Source organism: Crinia signifera, chromosome 19 (assembly GCF_055691185.1).
Source record: "Crinia signifera chromosome 19, ASM5569118v1, whole genome shotgun sequence".
In the NCBI taxonomy this organism is placed as follows: Eukaryota; Metazoa; Chordata; class Amphibia; order Anura; family Myobatrachidae; genus Crinia; species Crinia signifera.
Window position 1 is genome coordinate 33,305,093 of NC_139226.1, and position 26,805 is coordinate 33,331,897.

The window sequence follows — 26,805 nt, forward strand, 5'->3', positions numbered from 1 at the left end:
GTTTTCTGTTCTGTACTGAACGGTAGATTTGCCCACTCTTCCGGGTGGCCGGGAGTTCAACGCAATTTTCTGGAGCCTCCTGGCCATTCCAAAAGAATAGGCAAGTATAGTTTATTAGTATTCTCTAGTACAGTGGTCTCCAATCTTAATTGAGCATGAGCTACTCGAGACAAAAAAAATCTTCTGGAGAGCTACGAAAATTTGGCCAATGCCCCTGATGTCTATGTCTATGATACTATGTTGTGCACTGTAATGCCTCAGACACATTATGCCACACATTGCAATGTCCCTCACACCTAATGCATACCTACAAACTTTGCCAGCGGAGAAAGGAATAAATGCTCGTGCCGCAGGCATGTGCCAAAATTTTGGGAAGAACCATTTTTTTGGAGGTCCTGCAGGAATGACACAGCACTAGCCATGCCCTCACAGCAACAAAAACAGTTCCCCCAAAACTGTTGGCACATGTAAACTCCGACAGGAACACACTCCTCGCTTCAGAAGAGACAGGCGCTAGAGGTCATATTTGCCCTCTAGCGTCTGACAGGAAGCACAGCGCTAAGCCCTCCTGGCACTTCCTGGTAACGCTGCAGCGCTGTGTTCCTTGTCAGATGCTAGAAGTCAAATATGGCTTCTAGCGTCTGTCCAGGCGGAGGGGTGTGGGGGAAGAAGACAGAGGTGGGCAGGCATTGACCCCTTGACTATGAGCATTAACCCCTGGCAACGGACATTAACCCCTGGCAACGGACATTAACCCCTGGCAATGAGCATTAACCCCCAGCAATGTGAATTAACCCCTGCAATGAGCATTAACCCCTGGCAACGGACATTAACCCCTGGCGATGAGCATTAACCCCTGGCAACGGACATTAACCCCTGGCAGTGGGCATTAACCCACCAGGCAATAAGCAGGTAATTTACAATTTATTAGAAGCCTTACTGCAGGACATCGTGTGCAGCATCTTGTGTCAGAGGTATTGCGGTGAGTGGCATAATGCATTCCTCTAAACTATGTGATGCTGCACACTATGTTCCACAGTAATGCTTCTAATAAATTGTAAATTAGCTGCTTATTGCCTGGTGTCAATACTCATTGTCAAGGGGTTAATGTCCATTGCCAGGGGTTAATGCCCACTGCCAGAGGTTAATGCTCATTGCCAGGGGTTAATTTCCATTGCCAGGGGTTAATGCTCATCGCCAGGGGGTTAATGTCCATTGCCTGGGGTTAATGCTCATAGTCAAGGGGTCACTGCCTGCCCTCATCTTCTTCCCCCACACCCCTCCGCCTCGACAGACGCTAGAAGTCATATTTTCCCTCTAGCATCTGACAAGGAACACAGCGCTGCAGCGTTACCAGGAAGTGCCGGGAGCACTTAGCGCTGTGCTTCCTGTCAGACGCTAGAGGGCAAATATGACCTCTAGCGCCTGTCTCTTCCGAAGCGAGGAGAGTGTGCCTGTCGGAGGTGGGGTGTGCGGGGGAAGGTGGCGGCAGCAGCGGGCAGACTGACAGGTGAATAACAGTGGTTGAGCCACCTGTATTGCTCAGACGAGCTACCGGTAGCTTGCGAGCGACGGGTTTGCGACCACTGCTCTAGTACAAATGTGCCTTCTGGAAACTAAATCAGATTCAGAAACAAAACATACTTTAAACATTTATTGTAGGATTTATTACAGAATCAGTTGATAATGAAACAAAAACAATACACACACATTTTAATTGATTCTTATGTGTATATTAGCACCACAGAATATATACTGTATGAACTAAAATTCTAATAGCAAAATACACAATTGAGTGAATATTCCACGTGTCACCCACGTACACACAGAGCCCTCACCAGAAAACCCCACAAAAAGTTCAATCAACATGAAGAATGGTGTCACGTTAGCGCTTGTGTGTTCTGCAAACACAGATCACTTCTAGGTGAATATAACACCATCATCACCCGCTTCCATGACGTCAGTTCCCGTCGGAAATTTGTCAGATAGCGGCTGGAATAAAAGTCAGTCTAAACTGACTTTTATCACCGAAGGGGAGAAAAATCATTCAATGGTCTGCGACCATTGAATATTTTCTCTCCCGTTCAACTGCATGTGAGGGGATGTGTTTGCGTACACATCCCCTTGCATGCTAGCGATGAGATTTGGGCCCTGGGGGTGGGATAGGAGGTCTGAATCAGCCCCTACAAACCCAACAATATGTTTGATACAGATGCCTCCTCTTTATGTATAGACACGTAGCCAGGGCCGCCAAGAGAAATCCTGGGCCCCGGTACAACAACTTCCTAGGGCCCCCACAGACAGAGCTCCTCTGCAGACCTGTTGTTACGCCACTGCTTCCAAGGTGGATACAGGGACAAAAATGTACACCGTAATGTCTATTACACGTCACACACCCATTACATATTATACCACATGCCATAATGCTCATTAGATGTTATGCCACACACTGTAGTGAGAAGTACACATTATGCCATACACCGTAATACCTATTACATATTTTACCACATGCCATAATGCCCATTACACATTATTCCACACACCGTAATGCTCATCGCATATTAGGGGGTTAATATGCTCATTGCTATTAGATTAACCTGCTCTGCCAGGTGTTACATGCTCTGCCAGGGGTTAACATGCTTGTTGCCATGGATTTACATGCTCTGCCATGGGTTAACATGCTCGTTGCCATTAATTTATATGCTTTCCAGGGGTTAACATGCTTGATGTCATGGAGTTACAGTACATGCTCTGTCAGGGATTACATGCTGACTTCCAGAGTCGGATCTCAGCCCCAGCAGCATGCAGGGAGGCAGCAGACACAGAGCAACCAGCCACCCACCTTCCACCTTGGAACACAGTGACCTAGACATGGGTGGGGAACCAGGTCTGGGACTGCTGGGCTGGAGACATGGCATTGGCACCTGCTGCTGCCGGTGGTGGCTGCGATGGGAATGTGAGGAGTGGGGAACAGCTGACTCTGACGCACTCAGACCCGGCGTACTCGCCACCTAATTTTTTTTCAAACTGTGTGTCCAGACCAGGGCCCCCCTGACAGGCCCGGGCCCAGGTAAACTGTACCTGCTCCCCCCCTCTCTCGGCATCCCTGCACGTAGCCCCCATACGCCGGACTGAGCTAATGTTGGATTACTAGTAAGGCTGATACATTGTAATATATACATTCCTGTAACACGTCTGCTCATAATAGAAGTGTAATATAGCAATCTGCAAATAATTAGTATATAGAAATATATGGAAAGAAGGATCAGGTCCTAACAGGCACTAACAGGCAGTTACTCCTATTCATGGTCAAAACGTGTGCCAGCTGTACATATAATATACTTATCAGCAACAGTGTAGTGTTAGGGCACAACATGACTTTCTATCTGACCTCATTGATTATAAATGTATAGGGATATTATCTATTATGTATTGTATAGGTTTAAACATAATCCTCTGAAGCTTTGGTAAGAACTCTGGCTGCATCATCTGCAATCTCTTCCAGACACTTATTCAACATTGTGTATGTGTTATAAAAGGATATAGCTCCTGATATCAGACAGCCAGATAATGCCAGAAGAAAGAGTAAATTCTGAGCTACCTTCCCTTGTATTCCAATTTCTAATAGAAGACGAGCAACCATTTCTTTATCTACGCTTCTATTGAAAAACGGGGATTTAATTACAGATTTTAAATCATTAACATCCTTGTCAAAGGTTTTGGCTATGTTCTCTACTCCCTGCTCAGTAAGACCAAAATCTCTCAGAAATACATTTATTTCAGAAGCCAGGATAACAGTATCACAAGCAATTGAAAGACCGGGGATAGGAATAGCACCGCATCCACAAGAAGCCAATGAAAGCATCCATATCCGACCCTTAAAAGCTTTCTTTTTATTTTTTACCACCTCTAGGGAGATATTGGGCAGACAACGTCTAAACATGTCTTTCTTTATCTCTGGAAGATCATCATCTAGAGCCTGCTGGAGCTTAGGGAAGTCATACAGGTGCGGGAAGAAGGAAGAAATAAGGAATATCTGATTTCCTCCTATATGCTTCAGGCCATTATTGCAGTCTTCCCGAATTTTTTTCAATATGTTCTCTTCATTGTATGATGTTGGTTTCCTGTTTTTAGAGCAATATAAATCATTATCAATTTTTGATCGAACAAAATAATAATGTTTTCCCTGGGACTGGATGGCTTCTGCCAGAAGAACATCGTTTTCTGTAAATCTTTCTTTGCCAATTATGATAAAGGAATCATATTTCTTAAAGCCAACTTTCTCCAGATATTCATTTGCCTTGAACTTAGGAGTTCCAACTCCCGGGAGATCCCAGTAAAGGACATTCTCGTAGTTTTGGTGTTTATAAGGAGTTGGCTCCTTTGTGGTCTCTACCACTCCTGTTTCTGCAGCGAGTTCATCTTCATCACTAAGACCACGCATGGCATTAATATATGTGGACTTTCCAGATCCAGATTCTCCGGTTATAGCGATATTCAGCTTTACTTTATTTGCTTTCTCTATAAGTTCCTTAATCTTTTTAGCAGCTTCTTCAATATTATCATCCTTTAAAGTGTCTCGTATTTTCATGATGTCTTCTCCTGAAATTACTTGTTGTGGATCGTCTGACGTCATCTTTGAAGCTTTGTCTCTGTTATGTGGACATAAAACATTGACTGATCATCAGGAACTCTCATATTAAAGGCAACAGTCACAGTATTATATGAAATCTATAATACAAATAGCGCCAGCAGAGTAATGGGATCATCCTGTCCCTAGCAATGGTCTATTAGCAGAGTCGGCCCTAAGCAATTTGATGCCGAAGTCAAGTTTTTTTTGGTGCACCCCTAGCAGATAATTCAAAACAGCTATAGGATCATAAACACACACATATATTTTGAGGGTTAGGGTGCGGGGAGGGAAATGTTAGGGTTAGGCACTTGCAAGAGGAAGGGTTCTAGGCTGCTGGATGGGGTTGCATGTGTATTTATTGTTCCTATGAGTCTGTGAGTGCCACCCCATCTTAAACAGCTATATATATATATATATATATATATATATATATATATATATATATATATATATATATATATATATATATATACAGTATAACTGTTAATAAATAAATATCTAGATACACACACACACATACATACACATAACTGATTAAGGCAGCCTTCATTTTGGGCTGTGAGTGGTGGTGGCAGAAAGCTTCCCCGTTTGTTGCAGGGACCCAGTCTCCTTTTTCACTGCAGCCTACCAGTAACAGAGTCATAGGCTGTAGCTCCAATACATATGTGACAGCCGTCACTGTCCAGCCAGCAAAGCTCTTCAGTGCTGGCGGCTGTGATGGCTGTCATTGAATAGAGCAGCAGGATGATGTGGAAGGTGGTGGTGGGCCCTTTCAGAGATGTTGTGTTACCCCCAGAGCCCCCACTACCACACCAAGTAGGTCTCCCTCCTCTTCTCCGGCCATACCTGTATGGCCCCTGGTACCGATGCCCGCAGCAGTGAAGGAGACGAGCATCAGCATACTGTCATTAGTAAGTGCTGATTATCCTTCACTGTCATGGGCCACAGTAGTTCCGCCCCTGATGGAATTAGAGGAGGGGCTGCTGCAGCTGGGCATGCACAGCAGCCCTTTTCAGTGACAGCAGCCATACTTGTTATGGAAATATCTGACGGTCTCTCTCTCTCTCTCTACCCCCACCGGCATGATTATTACGGCCAGCACAGAGGAGCCGCGGAGTGCACCACACCTGGAGCTACCACTGCCGGCTCAGCTGTGCAAAACCACAGGCAGGTGGCGGCGCTGTCTGGCGGGTGCCCCACAAGCCACCAATGTTGAAGCTGAGCTGGACCTAGGTATTCAATGGATTATAGGCATTACATATCGCCCTAGACAATTGCCTAGTTTGTCTATGTCCTGAGCCGGCTCTGTCTATTAGTACCACATGATGATCTGGTGACTAAGTGGTATGGGTCATTAGGTAGACACAAGAAAGGTTGACACTCCTTAGTTTGACACCAGAAGGTAAACAGGCAAAAGGTTGATAGGGGCTGAAGGTCGACAGGGTCCTTAGGTCGACCAGCGGAAGGTCGACAATGCAGAAGGTCGACACATATTTCTGTATTTTTTTAGATGCCTAACTCTAGACTTCTAGTTCTGGACACAGCCCCTCGCATCTCTCACTACCCTCGTAATGCTTCGGGCACGGTGCCTCTCTATGCTCTGCACACTATTCTATTCTCACTCTAGGCCCTAGTGGATGTTAGGGTATAAACTTCTCTAAAGGTACCCCCATACAAATTGCATGTGTTTCGGCTCCAATTCAGTCCTGATGTGTGATCCCATTTGCATCAGATCGGAACTCGGAGATCGCAAGTCCTGCACTCAATATTTGTCACATGCGGCAGCCTCCAGCAGCCTTGGCTGGGATCACATGCAATATATTGTATAGTGGGGCCTTAAGTGAGTAACAGGGACCACTTTTCTTAACAGATTATAAAACATTTAAATTGCATCATGTACATGTTTTTAATTGTACATTTTATTCAATGGGCAAAATTTACTAAGATGGGAGATTTATTTTATATGGGGTGTTGCTTTGGGCAACCATTCTGAATCTACTTTCAACAGATCGTTGCGGTGTTGGCTCATGCACCGGTGAGGGGGGCAGGGGTGATATGGGGGGGGGCTCGGGGTGCAGCTCAGGGACGCAAATTTTAGTGGGGGGGGCGCAGCCTATGTAGTTACGCCACTGGTGGAGACCTGGAAAACGTTTGGGGGTCCTGAGGGCCGAGGTTGAGAACCACTGTTCTAGAAGATAAAAGATAGTATCTGATTGGTTGGCCATAGCAACATCCCATCTGAAATAGAACTTCCATCTTAGTAAATGTACCCCAATATCTTAAAGCTTGAACTAACTTTACTACTAACTACTAATATAATAAATAAATAGGCGCACCTGTAAAGGAATATGTTAATATACAATGTTAAAAACACATGTACATGCCATAGTTAAAATGTTTAAGCTCTCTTGCAAGGTAGCTTGGTTAAGGGCAAGGTTCCGGGTCCTTGATGCACCATGGTGAAGGTATAAGTGGACTCACTGTCTGTCCCTATACAGTTAACCCACCTATAACTTCACCAGCATACAGTTCCACCACCTTTATTGGTAGGGGGAACTATTCTCACCTCCACCACAGCCCTGCACAATAATTCCAACAGAACAGACTGTCCCAACAGCTTTCTTTTCTGGCATGGGGCATGTGATTTCAAGCTGTCACAAGATACTATTGCTGTGGGCATTGTCTATAAGCAAAACTACTGTGTCACATACATGTAAAAGGAGTACTACTGTGTAGCTTAACATGAATAAAGGGCACTACTGTGTGTCATAACGTGAGTAAGGGGCACTACATGTGGTGTAATGCGAATGAGGTTCTGCTACTGTGTGGAATCTTTAAATTGTGGGTACTATTGGGTGACCACTTTCCCTTTATAAATGATGGGAGTTAGGGTACACATTTATAGTTTGCTGGGGGGGGGGGGGGGGGGGTGCCATAAACCTTGTCACTGGCCCAGATTCGCCTAATGGGGAGTGTGCAGTACATGCAAAAGTGGACAGTATTTACCCTGCACAGAAAACATATAGGTGTATGTTCTCCCCTGGTTTGTTCCAGACACAAAATTAGTATTACTTGCTTTTGTTGCTTTACTTTCATATAAGAATCAGGCCGCTGGCGCTGAGTGGCTTAAACTCCATATTCACATTCCGTTGGTGCCCGTTTCAAACCTCATGGCTGTATAGAAATAGCCCATATAGATCAAGGCCTCTGTCACTTGGCGTTCTTGTGTCTCTCTGTTTATCAATAATAACATGAATAAATGTGGCTGTATGTTGCTCACATCTGCGCTAATGGTTTTCCAGTGTCACTGGGCGGTATTCAATGTGAATACCGGCAACGTGCAGCGAATCCTGTTTAGGATTCGCTGCACATTCGCCACTGCTCGCTGCGTTCCAGAGTCTCGCCGGCTCCGGTATTCAACGAGTCAGGGGCTCGCTGCCCCTGACCGGCGAATTTGAGCTCCTGCGGCTGACGCCGCAGGGAGCCTGAGGACGGTGGCAGGCAGGGAGATGGAAGTCTCCCTGCCTGCCACAGAACGTTTGTGGGGGGGAGGTGGGCTCCCCGGGTGCCAGGCAGCACAGGCTGCCCCCCGGGGGTGCCAGTAGGGGACCGGGTATATTCACTACACCCGATCATGCATATGTAATGATCGGGTGAAGTGAATATATGAATATCTAATGAGCGGCTCGGCTCGGGCCCCCTGCTGGCTGGTCTGTGTAAAAAAAATAATAAAAAAATATATATATTTTTTGATTAAATATATATTCATGTGCTTACAGCACATGAATAAAAATAGCATGCCCCTCCTCAGAATAAAATTCCAGATTTTTTTACACGAATTGTAAAGAACAAAACACTTTATTTTAAAAGTTCACATTCCACTTCACCATAAAAAGATAGCGATTGCTACTCGGTGAATCATGGCGAAAAAAACCTTGAAATGTATTCGCCATCTGGTCATTCAATAGGGTGATTCACCGTTTTAGTCCGAAATTCGCCTTACAGCACAAAATCGCCCTAAAAACCTGGCGAATCAGCCTCATTGAATACCGCCCATAGTATCACCGCTTCCCACGTACATGTCCCTTATGAAATCATGCTGGATATTCTCCTTAACGCAAGACATTGGTTTATGTTCCCGCTTTCCCTCTGTCAGTACCAGCTCTCTCCGCTTCTAATTGCATCTAACTTGTACTCCCGTCCTCTCGCTATGGGGGGTAATTCATTTAGCCCCGATAATTTAGGAGGTGTGTAAAATGGGGGTTGCCTCAGGCAGTACACACATTTTATCTTCAGGCTATTCAATTACAGTCTGTTTCTATTCAATTATCTATTTTAGAGCATTAACACAGAGGGGAATTCCCATGTAAGCAGGTCGCCATCCTGCCAGGGCTGCCGAGCTGATTTGTAACAAGTGACCTGGGACTTTCGCGTCATGCCCATTAGTTTGGTCAGGTTTAGTTGCTATGGTCGGCTAAACCCGACTATAATGAGGGCAATCCGCAGGGTCGATAACATCAGTTGTATATACTGTATACCTACATGATGCCCCATCACTTTAGATGGGAGATTGGTGATGAAAAACAAGTGAGGGCCTGATTCAGACCAGTTTGATAGGCTGTGCATACTCGCAGCCTAGCGGACAGGTCAGTGCAGCCCGCGGCTCCACTCCCTGCCCCCATGCCCGCATCCCTTCGCTAGCATGTGAGGGGATGTGTATGAGAACACATCCCCGCTCGTGCAGCCGATGGGGAGAGAAATCATTTGATGGTCACTGAATACGGGGAGGCGCTAAAGTCATGTGACGCCAGCCTCCCGCCCTGAGCAAGCAATGCCAAGCCTGCGTTCCCCTGCTACCGCCCCCTGTCAGTGTGAACACTTCAGCGGCGTTCGCACAGGGGGTCTGCACGTGCACATATCTGCTTATGTGCAGACCCCCACCATCAGAAACGGAGCCGAATTCGGCCCCGTGCGATCAAGCCTGAATCAGGCTGTGAGTTCCCCCCATACAATGTATAAAGCTTGGAGGTGTGGTGAAGTGATCTGCATTATCGGCCACGCTGCTCAACTGTGCAATTTGTGACATCACAGAGCTGGGGCGGGAGAATTGGGCGAGATGCATCCAGAAGGTTGACATGAGTTTTACATGATTTTTCAACCAATCAGCTCCTGCCTGACATTTTTCAAACACAGTCTGTGACATGGCAGGTAGGCGCTGATTGGCTGGTTGTTTATCACTCTCCATTTTATCACTTTGTATAGGGTTACCACCTCATCCCTTTAATTCCAGACACATATTAATTACACAGGTTCTGTGGCTGGCTGATTTCAAGACTCCATTTCAACTGGGGGTACTTATGTATTATTTGGACTCCCATGTTAAATGCACCCCATTTTTTCACCCCCCTACTATTCAACTACGCATGGAGTTGATTTTATATAGTGTGGTGAGCACAGCGAGCCCCGCGAGGGGAAGCGGTCTCATAAGAAAAACGGGAGTCCAGATATTACATAAGTACCCAACTGGGTTTTTTTATCAGCCACAGAACCTGTGTCATTAATATGTGTCCGGATTTAAAGGGATGAGGTGGTAACCCTACTTTTGTAGCTTAGTACATCTGGACCTATGGGAGAATATGAGTGAGCTGAGCCTGAAGCATGGCATGTGTCTACATCAGGGTTGCCGACTTTTAATAAATCCTCTCCGGGAGAAGCCCGGAGAGGAATCTAGCGTTACTCGTTTTGGGGGCGGGGCTTAACTGTGACGTCATTAAGCCCCGCCCCCATTACAAGAAATAGCCGAAATGACAGTTATCCATGGAGGGGGCGGTGCTAAAACGTCACGATTGTGCCGTTTTAGCTCCGCCCCCTCCCCTGAGACCCGCGGATTGCGGCAAATAAATGCCGCGATCGGGGGGCTCAGTGGGGGTCCCCCTGATTCCGGGAGGGTTGCCCACCCTTCCGGGGGCCGGGAGGAAGGACCCGATTTTCGGGAGACTCCCGCAAATTCCGGGAGGGTCGGCAACCCTGGTCTACATTTTTTCTTTTGACCACATCGACCTTTCCAGTGTCGACCTTTTGACCCTCTCAACCTTTTGACATGCATGTTGACCTCTTGTCAGTCTTCCATAGAAACGGTCTATGTAATAATCCCCACCCTCTTGTATTATGCAGCAATGCGTATTATTATACCACATTACTATTTAGCTGTCCCTTCTATTCTGACACTGTACAATAAGAGCATTTCATTAGGTTAGTTATCAGTCAGTGACCATACTCACCAAGCGATAGATCTACTCAATAGCGGGTGTGAAATCACAGTGATTTTGCTGCTGTTTAGTGATTGGACGGTGTCCTGCAGCTTTATTGAGCTGAAGCCTGCCACAGAAGCCACAGAGAAAACACACTTTGTATTACAGCTGAATATAATATAACATAGGCACATATTAAACATAGAGGGGGAAATGTACCGATATGAAAAACCTAGTTTTTCGTATTGGTATTTCCCCTATGACTGCATACGACTGTTTCAGTCGTATGCAAAGTCGTGTTCCGGAGGGGAATGTACAAAGCAGTCATATACGACTGCTTTGTAACCCTCCGTATACGGCCGCTAATACGAATTCATACAGGCAGTCTGCACGGATCAGTCAGATCCGTGCAGGCTGCAAGGTGTAAAAAAAATAGAAAAATAAATAAATATTTTGAAAAAATCAGCGTGGGGTCCCCCCCACAGCTGTAACCAGCACCAGGTTGACAGAGCCGGGGCCGGTAATTAAAAATCAGGGAACCCGACAAATAGGGGTTCCCCGATTTTTAACAAACAGCCCCAGGCTCCAGGTCCGGGGCTGGTTCCCAAAATACGGGGGACAAAATGACTAGGGGTCCCCCGTATTTTAAGAACCAGCCCCAGGCTAAACCAGCCAGCAGGGTAATGCCACAGCCGGGGGACACTTATGATATAAGGTCCCGCGGCCAAAACATTAACCCCCTGACCGGTCAGCCTGGCCAGGGGCCCTGGAGGAGTGGGGACCCCCCCAATGAAGGGGTCCCCCCCCTCCAGGACTTACCTGACCAGGCTGAAGCCTGGTGCTGTCCTCGATGCCCCTGGGCGGTGGGCATCAAGCTGATAGTGGTGTAAAAAAAAAGAATAATCTATTGTCTAATACTGGGGCACTATGAGTCCCAGCAAGCCTTCCCCGCAAGCTGGGACTTGGAGAACCACAAGTCCCAGCCTGCAGGGCATTAAAGGGCCCGCTGGGTCTTGTAGTTCCACAGTATTAAAAATAGTAAAATAAAACACACTGACACACACTTAAAATAAAACTTTAATACATACAAAGCCCTTACATACTGATACTTACCTATCTTCATCCCGTAGGTAGCCCTGGTCCTGATGTCCTGGTCCTGTGTCGGCGTTCTGCTCCATGTCGGCATCCCTGTCGGTGATGGCGTCGGCGTCCGGAGTCCGACGAAATCCATGGTGGAAGCTGTGGAAGGAAACCATACTCACCTGTCCCAGGGCGACGTAGTCCAGGGATGGGTCTTTGCAAAAAAACATACCGACACGCGAAACCAGACCGGACAGATGAGCCGCACGGTGTTTGTGTTTTTCGTGCGGCTCCGCCTCCCGAATGCCGCTATTGGCCACCTTGCGGCCTAGCGGCCAATCAGGAGCCGCTAGGCCACAAGGCGGCCAATAGCGGCATTCGGGAGGTGGAGCCGCACGATGTACACAAACACCGTGCGGCTCATCTGTCCGGTCTGGATTCACGTGTCGGTTTGTTTTTTGCAAAGACCCATCCCTGGACTACGTCGACCTGGGACAGGTGAGTATGGTTTCCTTCCACAGCTTCCACCGTGGATTTCGTCGGACTCCGGATGCCGACGCCATCGCCGACAGGGATGCCGACATGGAGCAGAACGCCAACACAGGACCAGGACATCAGGACCAGGGCTACCTACGGGATGAAGATAGGTAAGTATCAGTATGTAAGGGCTTTGTATGTATTAAAGTTTTATTTTAAGTGTGTGTCAGTGTGTTTTATTTTACTATTTTTAATACTGTGGAACTACAAGACCCAGCGGGCCCTTTAATGCCCCGCAGGCTGGGACGGGTTCTCCAAGTCCCAGCTTGCGGGGGAGGCTTGCTGGGACTCATAGTGCCCCAGTATTAGACAATAGATTATTCTTTTTTTTTTTACACCACTATCAGCTCGATGCCCACCGCCCAGGGGCATCGAGGACAGCACCAGGCTTCAGCCTGGTCAGGTAAGTCCTGGAGGGGGGGGGGACCCCTTCATTGGGGGGGTCCCCACTCCCCCAGGGCCCCTGGCCAGGCTGACCGGTCAGGGGGTTAATGTTTTGGCCGCGGGACCTTATATCATAAGTGTCCCCCGGCTGTGGCATTACCCTGCTGGCTGGTTTGGCCTGGGGCTGGTTCTTAAAATATGGGGGACCCCTAGTCATTTTGTCCCCCGTATTTTGGGAACCAGCCCTGGACCTGGAGCCTGGGGCTGGTTGTTAAAAATCGGGGAACCCCTATTTGTCGGGTTCCCTGATTTTTAATTACCGGCCCCGGCTCTGTCAACTGGTTACAGCTGTGGGGGGGACCCCACGCCGATTTTTTTTTTTTATATTTATTTTTCTATTTTTTTACACTAAAGCCTGCACGGATCTGACTGATCCGTGCAGGCTTAAAGCAAATACGACAGGGAAAGCAAGGTGTCTTTTCCTGTCGTATTTGCGTGGGTGTTTCACACCACTTAGCAGCCGTATTATCAGTACGGCTGCTTAGTACATCAGGAAGCACCATTCTTTTGAATGGTGATTTCTGTCGTATTCTATCGATGGTGTAGACATTCGTATTTGTAAATACAAATACGAATGTTCCATCTTTAGGACTACGAATTGTTGTATTTTCGGGATTGTAAATCCCGAAAATACAAATGTGTAAAAAATAGGTGTATTTCTGCCTACGAATACACCTATTTTTTACGAATCCATTTTGGTAAATTTCCCCCAGAATGTGACAGCAGGTAAGAACCACTTGGCCCCAACAAGTCCTCCTAATTTTTTATTATTTTTTAATAAAGTAATTTTTATTAAGCAATCAGCGCAGTATAAACCAGCACTGCAAATATCCAAAAGAAATAGAAACAACATAATACGCAGAACTTACACATAGAACTGGGGACAATCTGCATATACATAACTGTTCTCATTACAAGTGTTCAAATAGCATTCACCAAAAGGTTGGAGAGTGTACAATCCCCTGCATGTAATAGCATATTGAAATGTGCTGGTGGATATTCAATCCTGGGTCACAACTGTCAGCTGCGGCCAGGAGCTCAACAATCCACGGCCGGTCTCAGCAGAAAGGAGCTGACTGCTTCTAAAGTCTTATCCATTCTGCCGAGATCCCTGTTCAATGCTGTCGGGAAAAACAGCATTGAATAGGGCCCCGCCTCTATTTCCCCCGTCATAAATACCCCTCATAACCTGTTATACCAAAAATACCAAACGTAGTGCCATTGAGAAATGCATAGAACCAATTTATATAAATGTATAAAACAAAATAACCCAACACTAAACACACATGCATACTTTCATACAGTCACAAATATATAGAAGTCACTCACACACTTATAAGTAAATACTGAACATTGCCCCTTCCCTGAGTCACACTCACCATTTAGGGTGAGTAAGGGTGCTGTTATATATAGATAGATATCATACCTCCCATGTTGCTGGCACTGACTGCACACTGTACGCTACAGTGCAGTGTAGCCCTGTCCCCTTTGCAGACTGTGCCCTTACACTGCAATGGAAAAGTTGGTGTTGGGAGATGCTGTCAGAGGCTCAGATGCCACCTCCGGAGATAATTGTAGAAGAGAAAAAATTGGAGATTTTGGGGTGCACTCTAAAGTATATTATAGGGGACGTCCAACTGAATATATCACAATCTCTAAAATATAACCTTTATTAGTTTAGTTTTTTAAAAAGAGGTGTGTAACATAGAAACATAGAAACATAGAATTTGACGGCAGATAAGAACCACTTGGCCCATCTATTCTGCCCCTTTTTTAACCCCTTCACGACATTTGACGTATATATACGTCATGGCCGGGAAGTACTTCCCGACACATGACGTATATATACGTCATGACTTCTAACTGTCACTGCGTCTAGAGACGCAGTGACAGAGGGACGATGTCTGCTGTCCCTGACAGCAGACATGTCCCTGCATGCCCAGGGGGGGCTGCGATGCCGCCCCCCCGTCGGCGATCGCTGTGATTGGCTGTTCAGTGTGAACAGCCATTCACAGCGTTTTCTGTGTCACCGGCGAATAACGTTCGCCGGTGACACGGGATCGGAGGTGATTGGTGCTGTAAAGTACAGCACCAATCACCGCGGGGTGTAAGGGTGACACTGGTGTCACCCCACCTCACCCCGCCCGCCCCCAAAGGCCGTGATTGGTTCGTCGGACCGACGGACCAATCACAGCCATGGAGGGGGGTTTAAACTAACGGTGACTGCACTGCAGACGCCATTCCGGTCTGGAATAGCGTGCAGTGCGGTCACCGTGCCCAGCTGCCGCCATATACTGACCAGAACCTTGCTCAATACTTACCTGATCACTGCTTGGGATCTTGCTTCATCTTGTGACATCCTGTGCTGTGTTGTGCTGTGTTGTGCTGCTGCAGTGTCATCGAGTTAGAGAGAGAGAGATAGAGAGAGAGAGATAGAGAGGCCTAGTGACAGAGAGTGCTATAGTTTGTGCTGCTGCAGTGTAATAGAGTTATAGATAGAGAGATAGAGAGAGATAGAGAGAGAAAGAGAGAGAGAGATAGAGAGATAGTGACAGATTGTGCTATATATTTTTTATATAACTGACTGCTGCCCCCCCTTTTGTGCTGATCAGTATAAATTAACTGATCAGCAACTTTTTGGGGGCGCAGGTTTTTTTTATATATATATATACCTGTCAGTGCTGCTGCTGCAGTGTCATAGAGTGATAGATAGTGAGAGATAGAGATATAGAGAGATAGAGAGATAGAGAGAGAGATAGTGACAGAGAGTGATAGAGACTGCTATATTTTGTGTCTGCTGCCCCCCTTTTGTGCACCCCCAGCAACTTTTTGGGGGTGCAGGGGTTATTTTTCATATATATAACTGTACGTGCTGCTGCTGCTGCAGTGTCATAGAGTGATAGATAGTGAGAGATAGAGAGAGATAGTGACAGAGAGTGATAGAGAGTGCTAAATTTTGTGTCTGCTGCCCCCGCCTTTTGTGCTGATCACTATATCTGAGGTGATCAGCAACTTTTTGGGGGTGCAGAGGTTTTTTTTTTTTATATATACCTGTCAGTTGCTGCCAGTTGCACTGTCAGTTGCACCAAAGGTTGTGCACCTGCTGCCCCTCACTGGTAATCAGTGTCGCATCACTGATCACCTTTTTTTTTTGTGGGTGCTGTGGGGTCTTTTTTTAATTTTTTTTTTACACACACTGTGATTTTGTGGGTGTCCTGTGGCCACTGTGCGCTGATCAGTGACGTACATCACTGATCAGCTTTTTCGGCACAGGGTTGATCTATTTTTTATTTTTTTTTTGATCAAATTCCTGTTGCCTTTGAGCGCTGTTCAGTGACAGACGTTACTGACCAACATCTGTGCTCAATTTTTGGCGCAGGACCTTTTTTTTTTTTTTTTTAACCCCTTCAATTTTTTTTTTTTAACCCCTTCAATTTTTTTTTTTTTTTAACCCCTTCAATTTTTTTTTGTATAAAGTATTTTTTTTTTCTGCACTACATACACACTACACACTACATACCCCCCGGGTTGAAATAAAGTTTGTACCCCCCCCTACACTATACACGTGTTGAAACATTTCACTACCAGTAACACAAAAATAAAAATGTCATCCCAAATGTCATCCCAAATGTCATCCCAGTCATCCAGAAGAATGTATTCAGTGGAGGAGGCATATGCCATGCTTGCCTCTGACTCTGACACAGCCAGTGAGGCAAGCGGGGAATTTGAAGGATTCGTCTTAAGCTCCTCTTCCTCCTCTGGTGATGAGGGACCCCCTCAAAGACGCCCCCGTAGAGCAGCTGAGACCCCCCCCCAATAATTGATCTCGTATGGACCCCACCACCAGACAATTTTGAGCCCCAGGTTCCTGAGTTTTTGGCCATGCCAGGAATCCAATTTGATTCCACAGGTCTCAGAGAAATTGACTTTTTCAAATTATTTTTCTCTGATGATTTTATAAATTTAATGGTGGACCAAACTAATTTATATGCCCAGCAGTTTATTGCTCAAAACCCCACATCATCATTTGCTAGGTGGACCCCTGTAGATGCAGTAGAGATGATGACGTTTTGGGGTCTGGTGTTTCATATGGGCATAGTAAAAAAGCCACAAATTAGGCAATATTGGAGTACAGATGTTCTGTACAGCACCCCATTTTACCGTATGGCCATGACTCGGGCTCGTTTTGAGGCAATCCATAAATTTATACATTACACCGATAATGCACAGTGCCCACCCAGAGATGATCCCACCTTTGACAGGCTATTCAAAGTCAGGCCGGTCATTGATCATTTCAGTGCCAAATTTGCAGAGCTATACATCCCTGATAAATGTATTAGTATCGACGAGTCCCTTATACATTTTAAAGGAAGGGTTAAATTCCGCCAGTACCTTCCCAGTAAGAGGGCAAGGTATGGCATAAAAATGTATAAGCTGTGTGAAAGCACCACAGGGTACACCCACAAGTTTAGGGTATATGAAGGGAAGGATTCAAGAATTGAACCGCTAGAATGCCCCCCCTCCCTCGTAGGTGTTAGTGGAAAAATTGTCTGGGATTTAATGCACCCCTTCCTGGATAAGGGTTATCACCTCTATGTGGATAACTTTTACACCAGCATCCCCCTGTTTAAGGCCCTTGGTTCAAGAGGTACAGCAGCTTGCGGTACTGTACGCAAGAACCAAAGAGGCCTCCCCAAAACGCACATTGCCCAACTACTAAGAAGGGGTGAAAGCAGGGGAATATGCACCGAAAATATGTTGTTGGTCAAATATAAGGACAAGAGGGATGTCCTTATACTGACAACAATTCATGGAGACAGTACCACCTCCATCCCTGTACGAGGTACCAGTACCCACACCTCAAAACCAAATTGTATCCTAGATTACAATAATTACATGGGCGGAGTGGATCTTTCAGATCAGGTACTGAAGCCGTACAGTGCCCTGCGGAAAACAAATATCTGGTACAAGAAGCTGGCCGTGTATATCATCCAGATGGCACTGTATAACGCTTACGTGCTATTCCGTTCTACCGGCCAGAGGGGGACATTTATGCACTTTCAAGAGGAAGTCATAAAGGGCCTAATATTTGGGAACCAGCAGGCAGAGGGCCCCAGTACTTCTAGTACTGGCCCCCGTATTGTACCAGGGCAGCATTTTCCCAACGAAATCCCCTCCACTGCAAGAAAGGGCAGGACACAAAAAAGGTGCAAAGTTTGCTATAAAAAGGGAATAAGAAAGGAAACTATTTTCCACTGTGAAACTTGCCCCGACAAACCCGGCCTATGTATAAAGGAGTGTTTCAAAATATACCACACATCTATGGATTATTAGGTTCATCATTTCACCGTGCTTCGGGGGTCTTGCTAATGCCACATAGCACCCACCATTCATTCCACCAGAATCTGAGCTGCAAAATCCAAAAATCACTCCTTCCCTTCTGAGTCCTGCCATGCACCCAACTGGTATTTTTTGGTCACATGTGAGGCATTGCCGTACTCTGGAGAAATGGGGGCACAGATTTTGGGGTGCTTTGTCTCCTTCATTCCTTGTGAAAATGAAAAATTTTGGGCCAGAAGTACATTTTTGTGTAAAAAAATGTAATTTTTCATTTTCACAGCCCAGTTGTACCAAAATTGGTGAAACCCCTGGGGGTTTGAAATGTACACTATACCCCTAGATGAATTCCCTGAGGGGTGTAGTTTGCAAAATGGGGTCACTTGTGGGGGGGTTCCACTGTATTGGTAATGCAACATAGCACCCACCATTCATTCCACCAAAATCTGTGCTCCAAAATCCAAAAATCACTCCTTCCCTTCTGAGTCCTGCCATGCACCCAACTGGTATTTTTTGGTCACATGTGAGGCATTGCCGTACTCTGGAGAAATGGGGGCACAGATTTTGGGGTGCTTTGTCTCCTTCATTCCTTGTGAAAATGAAAAATTTTGAGCCAGAAGTACATTTTTGTGTAAAAAAATGTAATTTTTCATTTTCACAGCCCAGTTGTACCAAAATTGGTGAAACCCCTGGGGGTTTGAAATGTACACTATACCCCTAGATGAATTCCCTGAGGGGTGTACTTTGCAAAATGGGGTGACTTGTGGGGGGGTTCCACTGTATTGGTGCAACATAGCACCCACCATTCATTCCACCAAAATCTGTGCTGCAAAATCCAAAAATCACTCCTTCCCTTCTGAGTCCTGCCATGCACCCAACTGGTATTTTTTGGTCACATGTGAGGCATTGCCGTACTCTGGAGAAATGGGGGCACAGATTTTGGGGTGCTTTGTCTCCTTCATTCCTTGTGAAAATGAAAAATTTTGAGCCAGAAGTATATTTTTGTGTAAAAAAATGTAATTTTTCATTTTCACAGCCCAGTTGTACCAAAATTGGTGAAACCCCTGGGGGTTTGAAATGTACACTATACCCCTAGATGAATTCCCTGAGGGGTGTAGTTTGCAAAATGGGGTCACTTGTGGGGGGGTTCCACTGTATTGGTAATGCAACATAGCACCCACCATTCATTCCACCAAAATCTGTGCTCCAAAATCCAAATATCACTCCTTCCCTTCTGAGTCCTGCCATGCACCCAACTGGTATTTTTTGGTCACATGTGAGGCATTGCCGTACTCTGGAGAAATGGGGGCACAGATTTTGGGGTGCTTTGTCTCCTTCATTCCTTGTGAAAATGAAAAATTTTGAGCCAGAAGTACATTTTTGTGTAAAAAAATGTAATTTTTCATTTTCACAGCCCAGTTGTACCAAAATTGGTGAAACCCCTGGGGGTTTGAAATGTACACTATACCCCTAGATGAATTCCCTGAGGGGTGTAGTTTGCAAAATGGGGTCACTTGTGGGGGGGTTCCACTGTATTGGTAATGCAACATAGCACCCACCATTCATTCCACCAAAATCTGTGCTCCAAAATCCAAAAATCACTCCTTCCCTTCTGAGTCCTGCCATGCACCCAACTGGTATTTTTTGGTCACATGTGAGGCATTGCCGTACTCTGGAGAAATGGGGGCACAGATTTTGGGGTGCTTTTTCTCCTTCTTACCTTATGAAAATGAAAAATTTTGAGCCAGAACTGCATTTTTGTGTAAAAAAATGTAATTTTTCATTTTCACAGCCCAGTTGTACCAAAATTGGTGAAACCCCTGGGGGTTTGAAATGTACACTATACCCATAGATGAATTCCCTGAGGGGTGTACTTTGCAAAATGGGGTGACTTGTGGGGGGGTTCCACTGTATTGGTGCTTTGGGAGTCTTGCTAATGCAACATAGCACCCACCATTCATTCCACCAAAATCTGTGCTGCAAAATCCAAAAATCACTCCTTCCCTTCTGAGTCCTGCCATGCGCCCAACTGGTATTTTTTGGTCACATGTGAGGCATTGCCGTACTCGGGAGAAATTGGGGCACAGACTTCGGGGTGCTTTGTCTCCTTCATTCCTTGTGAAAATGAAAAATCTTGAGCCAGAAGTGCATGTTTGTGTAAAAAAATGTAATTTTTCATTTTCACAGCCCAGTTGTACCAAAATTGGTGAAACCCCTGGGGGTTTGAAATGTACACTATACCCCTAGATGAATTCCCTGAGGGGTGTACTTTGCAAAATGGGGTGACTTGTGGGGGGGTTCCACTGTATTGGTGCTTTGGGAGTCTTGCTAATGCAACATGGCACCCACCATTCATTCCACCAAAATCTGTGCTGCCAAATCCAAAAATCACTCCTTCCCTTCTGAGTCCTGCCATGCACCCAACTGGTATTTTTTGGTCACATATGAGGCATTGCCGTACTCGGGAGAAATTGGGGCACAGATTTTGGGGTGCTTTGTCTCCTTCATTCCTTGTGAAAATGAAAAATTTTGAGCCAGAACTGCATTTTTGTGTAAAAAAATGTAATTTTTCATTTTCACTGCCCAGTTGTATCAAAATTGGTGAAACCCCTGGGGGTTTGAAATGTACACTATACCCCTAGATGAATTCCCTGAGGGGTGTACTTTGCAAAATGGGGTGACTTGTGGGGGGGTTCCACTGTATTGGTGCTTTGGGAGTCTTGCTAATGCAACATGGCACCCACCATTCATTCCACCAAAATCTGTGCTGCCAAATCCAAAAATCACTCCTTCCCTTCTGAGTCCTGCCATGCACCCAACTGGTATTTTTTGGTCACATGTGAGGCATTGCCGTACTCGGGAGAAATTGGGGCACAGATTTTGGGGTGCTTTGTCTCCTTCATTCCTTGTGAAAATGAAAAATTTTGAGCCAGAACTGCATTTTTGTGTAAATAAATGTAATTTTTCATTTTCACTGCCCAGTTGTATCAAAATTGGTGAAACCCCTGGGGGTTTGAAATGTACACTATACCCCTAGATGAATTCCCTGAGGGGTGTAGATTGCAAAATGGGGTGACTTGTGGGGGAGGTTCCTAACTTTTAGCACTTATGGTGCCTAGAAACCTACATGGTGCCTAAAAAAAAATCTCATAAAAAGGAGGCTCCAAAATCAAGTAGGTGCTCCTTCTATTATGAAGCCTGTGGTTTGGTCAACGTGCACACTAGGGCCACATATAGGATATTTTTGAAAACAAAAGAATTGGGGGAATCAATTTTTAGTCACATTTCTCTAGTAAAATCTACTGTATTCGTTAGAAAAATGTATTAAAATTGAAACTCTGCAAAAAAAAAGAAATTTTGAAATTTCACCTACACTTTGTTTTAATTCCTGTGAAACACCTAAAGGGTTAACAAACTTCCAAAATGCTGTTTTGAATACTGTGAGGGGTGCAGTTTTTGAAATGGCATCATTTATGGGGGTGTCTCACATACAAGTCCCTCAAAGTCACATCAGAACTGAACTGGTCCCTAAAAAAATCAGTGTTTGAAATTTTCTTGAAAATTTGAGAATTTGCTAGTCATATTTGAAGCCTCCTAGTGTCCAAAAAAATGAAAAGGAGGTTGAAATAATGATTGCAACATAAAGTAGACATATGGTCTTTGTTAATTAATTAACTATTTTGAGTGGTATGATTATTTGTCTCACAAGCAGAAAATGTGACATTTTGCATATTGCTAAATTTTCCATTTTTTCACGATATTTTGGTATTTTTCACAAAAAATCACATACTGTATCGACCAAAATTTACCACTAACTTGAAGTACAATGTGTCACGAGAAAACAATCTCAAAATCACTGGGATAAGTAAAAGCAAAAAAAAGTTATCCCCACTTAAGTGAGACATGTCAGATTTGAAAAAAAGGGCTCTGTCATGAAGGCACAAACTGGCTCTGTCATGAAGGGGTTAAACATGTTACCTCAAACCATATTTGATCCTTATTTTTTTGTAAGGATATCAATATGCCTATCCCAAGCATGTTTAAATTGTACTACTGTATTTGCCTCTACCACCTCTGATGGGAGGCTATTCCACTTATCTACTACTCTTTCTGTGAAGTAATTCTTCCTCAAATTTCCCCTGAATCTTCCTCCCTCTAGTTTCAGTGCATGTCCTCGTGTTCTGCTGCTCCTCTTCCAGTGAAGAATGTCTCCCACCTGTACCTTGTTAAACCCTTGATATATTTGAAAGTTATGTAGTTCACATCCTCTTAATTAAGACGACAGAAAAGATGTGCAAAAAAGAAAAAGAAAGTGTAGTTAAAACCAGGATGTAGATACTAATATTACGCTTCTTTTTTACATTAATGTCTGTGGAACCCCTGTTTTATTTCATGGGATCAGTTCACTGTGATCCCTGGGCTTTCAAGAATTGCTAGTGAGACTGGTTTGATATTTGCAATTTTTTTACCATATGTTTTATGTTGCATTCATTGTATCACTTATTTGATATAAGTGTAATAACCAGCACATGTGGTAATGTTATACATGTATATATAGTAAATACCGTAAGTTAATGAACTATGGTCCCTCATAGAGGGAATAAAATATTAGAAACCAGAGACCCTATTTACAGAAAAGTATGTGAGTGTCATCAGAGACTGTTAGGTGAACTGAAATGCCCCTCACTTTAGGCATCTTGGACTAGTCTGTTTGCTTAGTCCATGCGAAGGAATCACGGACTGAACTATTTCTCCTGCCACATAGGGGAGAAAATCTCTGAGAACAGCCACTGTGAAGTACTAATAAAGTTGGGGAGCTCATGCCACAAATCCGCATGCAGAGGCATAAAAAAAGGCAGGGGGCCGTTTGGAGGTGACAGTTGACCAGTTAGAGAGGAGAGAGACTGCAGAGCGGCACAATATGGCTGAAATGGAGAGCTGCTGTGTAAAGCAGAGTAACGCAGTATAGAGGAAGCGGAGAGCGGCTGCTGGGACAGGAAGGCCGGGGAGAACTTGGAGAGGTGATACTTATCTGCCCGAAATCCGGTGACCGGGTGCTGGAGCCTATCGCACTCTGGTCCGCCAGGAGGCGTGACACCGCTCGCTGGGCGGACCCGGAATCGCGGCCAGAATCATTAAAGTAAGGAGTGACACTGAGGGGCGCAAGAGTAAACATTACAGCAGGAGGCGGGCTGTAGACGGTGGAGGAATGTGGCTGAAATCCCGGCAAGTAGCTGAGACCAGTTGCCCTAGAGGTGGGTGGTAACTGAGGCGAGGCTTTGGAGAAAGAAACCAACGGTAAGCGCTTGAGGCTGAGAGGGGGAGGAGAGTGCTGTGACGCAGTTAGGCCCCCATGGCTGTCAGTGGAGTGGAGCCCCGGAGGTGTGCTGACGAATAGCAGCATCAGTTAACCCAGCGGTGAGCAGTTGTACCCCTACCCCTGCCTCCATCCCCCTGGCTAGTGAGCTGTCTATAGAAGTTAGCAATTGCAATACAGTGAGGTGTTGGTGAGATTTGCCCAGCATAAGAAGAGCCGGAGTATAAGTACTATTCCAAATAAAGTAGCCAAAGATTTATAGTGCAAAACGTGCAGTCTTGAGACCCTACATAAGGAGATAGCAAAGTATAAATTGGCAGTCTCAGAACTACAAGTGTCACACTAAACAGTTGAGAGGCTGGAGTCCTAGAGAGGAGCACCTTTATACAGTTCACAGTTCCATTAATATTGCAAAGAGGTGAAATAGATAGAGATAAAGTGATGAAGCAGTGGAATAAAGAAAGAAGAACTTTGCTAAGGATGTTATACAGTTAGATATTTATTCTACCTATAAAGGAAAGCATTTAGTGATGATTGACGAAAAAAGTTTGGTACCGTGTTAGCCAGTTGATAAGAAAAGTTTTATTGTTCCTCAGTGAGAAAAACAAAATAGCAATCTAGCAAATATGATGATGATGAAATGTGATGATTGACAAAACACTTGCCTGCAAGGAAAAGGGTTTTATACTTCAGGGTCTTCTCAGCTTCTGCAAATAAAAGTCAGACAAAGTAAAGCAAAGTCTTGTTCAAAGTGTGGGATTGCAAGCTGGAAACAATAGGTTAATATTCCTTCTGTTGTAACCAACAAAGACTAGGAACTTGACATATTATAGGATAAGATAATCCATTGTTGCAAGAGTAGTTCTACCTTAAGGAGAGAATCGTTGTGAGGAGCAGTGCACAGTGTATACTCAGAACTTTGCGAGTTAATAGGATAGACTGTTACTAAATCTTTTGGGACTCAATTTATGCTGTTAGCAGAAGAGTGAAATATGCGTTTTAAAGTGGCAATGCCGACTACAGTATATTAGTTGTAAATGTGTATTGTAATTGAGACGTTAGATGTATGCAAGTGAATTTTTGTCATATTCACTGTGGGTTAACTATTGTTATTCGCTATTTGATCTATAAAAATTCTAATGTATTGCTAGAAAATGGTAAATTTAATTTAATTTGTTTTATGTTGCAATTTCTTGTTGCATAACCTGTTGAAGTGGAATTATTATATACTTCGCAAATTTATAAATTTATTCATAAATAAATATTTCATTATAAACTAAAAACCTGTTTATACTTACCGACAATGGAATAATCCTGGAAGTGGAAGAGGAAAGAAGAAGTATCCTGCAAAATAGAAAGGTAGAGAAACATTAGAATAAAATTCCAGTTTATTACATAAGGTTATGGTTTCATACAATGTATCAGTACACTAGCTACCATCCACTGTAATGTAAACACAAATTAGGTTTATATTGTGTGCTGAGTCAGTTGCGTGTATGTTTGCTAGCTGACTTAAATGCTTGGTAGCTCGCACACTATTCACCAAGGGTTAATTTTTATTACAGTCTGGAGTGCCTGTGTCCACCCAGTCGGCACATACACTGTTGACAGTTCTATAATAGACACAATAGATATTAGGTACTGGATTGCTTGTATTACGGGTTTATTTGTGGAGAATTCACTAACACTGTGATATTTCCAATGAGCTGCGTGTCCACCGGCTAGTACCGTAGGAACACGTTTGCTTCCTTGTGTGTAAGCAGTACTGGGGTTTTACTCGCAAACCTGTAGTATCCCCTATTGCCTTTACACCTCTGTTACTGCTGGTGCACACTCTCTCCTATGGCCAGTGGTATCAGACAGCGTTAATAGGAGTTAGTATTTTTTCTATCTCAGATGCGTTCGGCTTCTGCTGCCTCGTGCAGTGAGATCGTCCCTCCCTTTATATTGGTAAGTGCATGCTGATTCTATCTCTAATCCTCCTATGTCACACACTAGGTCACACACTATTATATGCTGCAGGGGTTCTGGGGTACATTTTCATACATTTACGACATTAAGTAAACATTGTATATATTTAAAGTATCTAACATCAAGCGCCTATGCGCATTTCTCCGGCTGTGCCGGCTTCCTCAGGGCAAATCTCCGGAGATGTCAGCCACTTGGCATTATGCCGGGTGGGGATGCAGTGGGAAAGGGGTGAAAAACCAAATTATGAGATTTTAGCAGTTTTTATAAATATTTGGAAATCAACCCCAAAACGCACAAGGGCAAATCCAATTACAGATCCAAAACCAGAAGGAGATCAAAACCCATGAGGGGGGCGTGCGCATATCCCTTTATAAAATGTGAACAAGCAGAAGCCCAACCGTACTCCACCACATAACTGATTGTAACGATGATACGCAGGCACAATTAATACAATTTGATACTGTTTTTCAAAACGTTTATCCTAGGGGTGCTGTGAAAAAAAAAAATGCTGACTCTCTAGGGTGCATGATTCAAGAAAGTTTGGAAACCACTGGAATATACAAATTCTGTAAGTACTGCAAACTTGTGTTTCTCTGGAAATAATAATATTTTTATAAAAAATCATATTTGGGAGAATTTTAACTGAGCTTCCCTGTAACCCGTCCTGATTTAGTCTCCCGCTTACAAATGTATCATGTAGATAAATTACCTGTCAGGATTCTACTGCAGTTGTCTTCTGTATCTCTGAGGACTGGAGTTCCTAGCTTTATATAGCCTGCAATTAGTTTCACTTTCTATTTCAAATGGCAGCACACAGCATAGGATAATTTAGGAAGGCGGTGTAGGATTTTGGGAGGCAGCTGCTCTTTCCAGGAATACATAACTAGGGATTTGCAGGAACACATAACTGCGTATTCTGTTTTTTTTTGTTTTATATATATAGATGTAACTTGTGGTGCACAAAGAGCGCTACCCCTCACTTAATGAATACCAGTAATTTGATAATACAAAAGAAATACTTGTGTATATAAATAAATAAATACAAAAGTGATAATAGTGATAAGTTGAAACACTCCAGAGTATATACAGTGTCAGCAAAAGTCATCAGGTTGGCCAAAGTTCCATAGGGCCATGGGAGACGCACAGAGGATGATATGACTTCTGCGCCTTCAGTGTTCAAAAAACAATATTGTGACAATCCTTTTTAGTGTCTTAAATATGTGTACCAATATTTA

General features: G+C 44.5%; 1 protein-coding gene across 1 annotated transcript; it reads right to left on the reverse strand.

Moving 5' to 3' along the window:
* Positions 1-1,676: 1,676 nt before the first annotated feature.
* On the reverse strand, positions 1,677-26,350 carry LOC146042347 (interferon-inducible GTPase 5-like). The gene is made up of 5 exons (XM_083162326.1): positions 26,280-26,350; positions 24,898-24,943; positions 24,265-24,306; positions 10,915-11,011; positions 1,677-4,652 (listed from the first exon to the last, which is right to left on the reverse strand). Exon 5 carries the CDS (start codon positions 4,634-4,636, stop codon positions 3,443-3,445), a length of 1,194 nt encoding a protein of 397 aa, XP_083018452.1. The 5' UTR covers positions 4,637-4,652; positions 10,915-11,011; positions 24,265-24,306; positions 24,898-24,943; positions 26,280-26,350; the 3' UTR covers positions 1,677-3,442.
* Positions 26,351-26,805: the final 455 nt, after the last annotated feature.

Coding starts and splice junctions, on each gene's coding strand:
- LOC146042347 (XM_083162326.1), bottom strand. CDS start 4,636: ATGACGTCAGACGATCCACAACAAGTAATTTCAGGAGAAGACATCATG.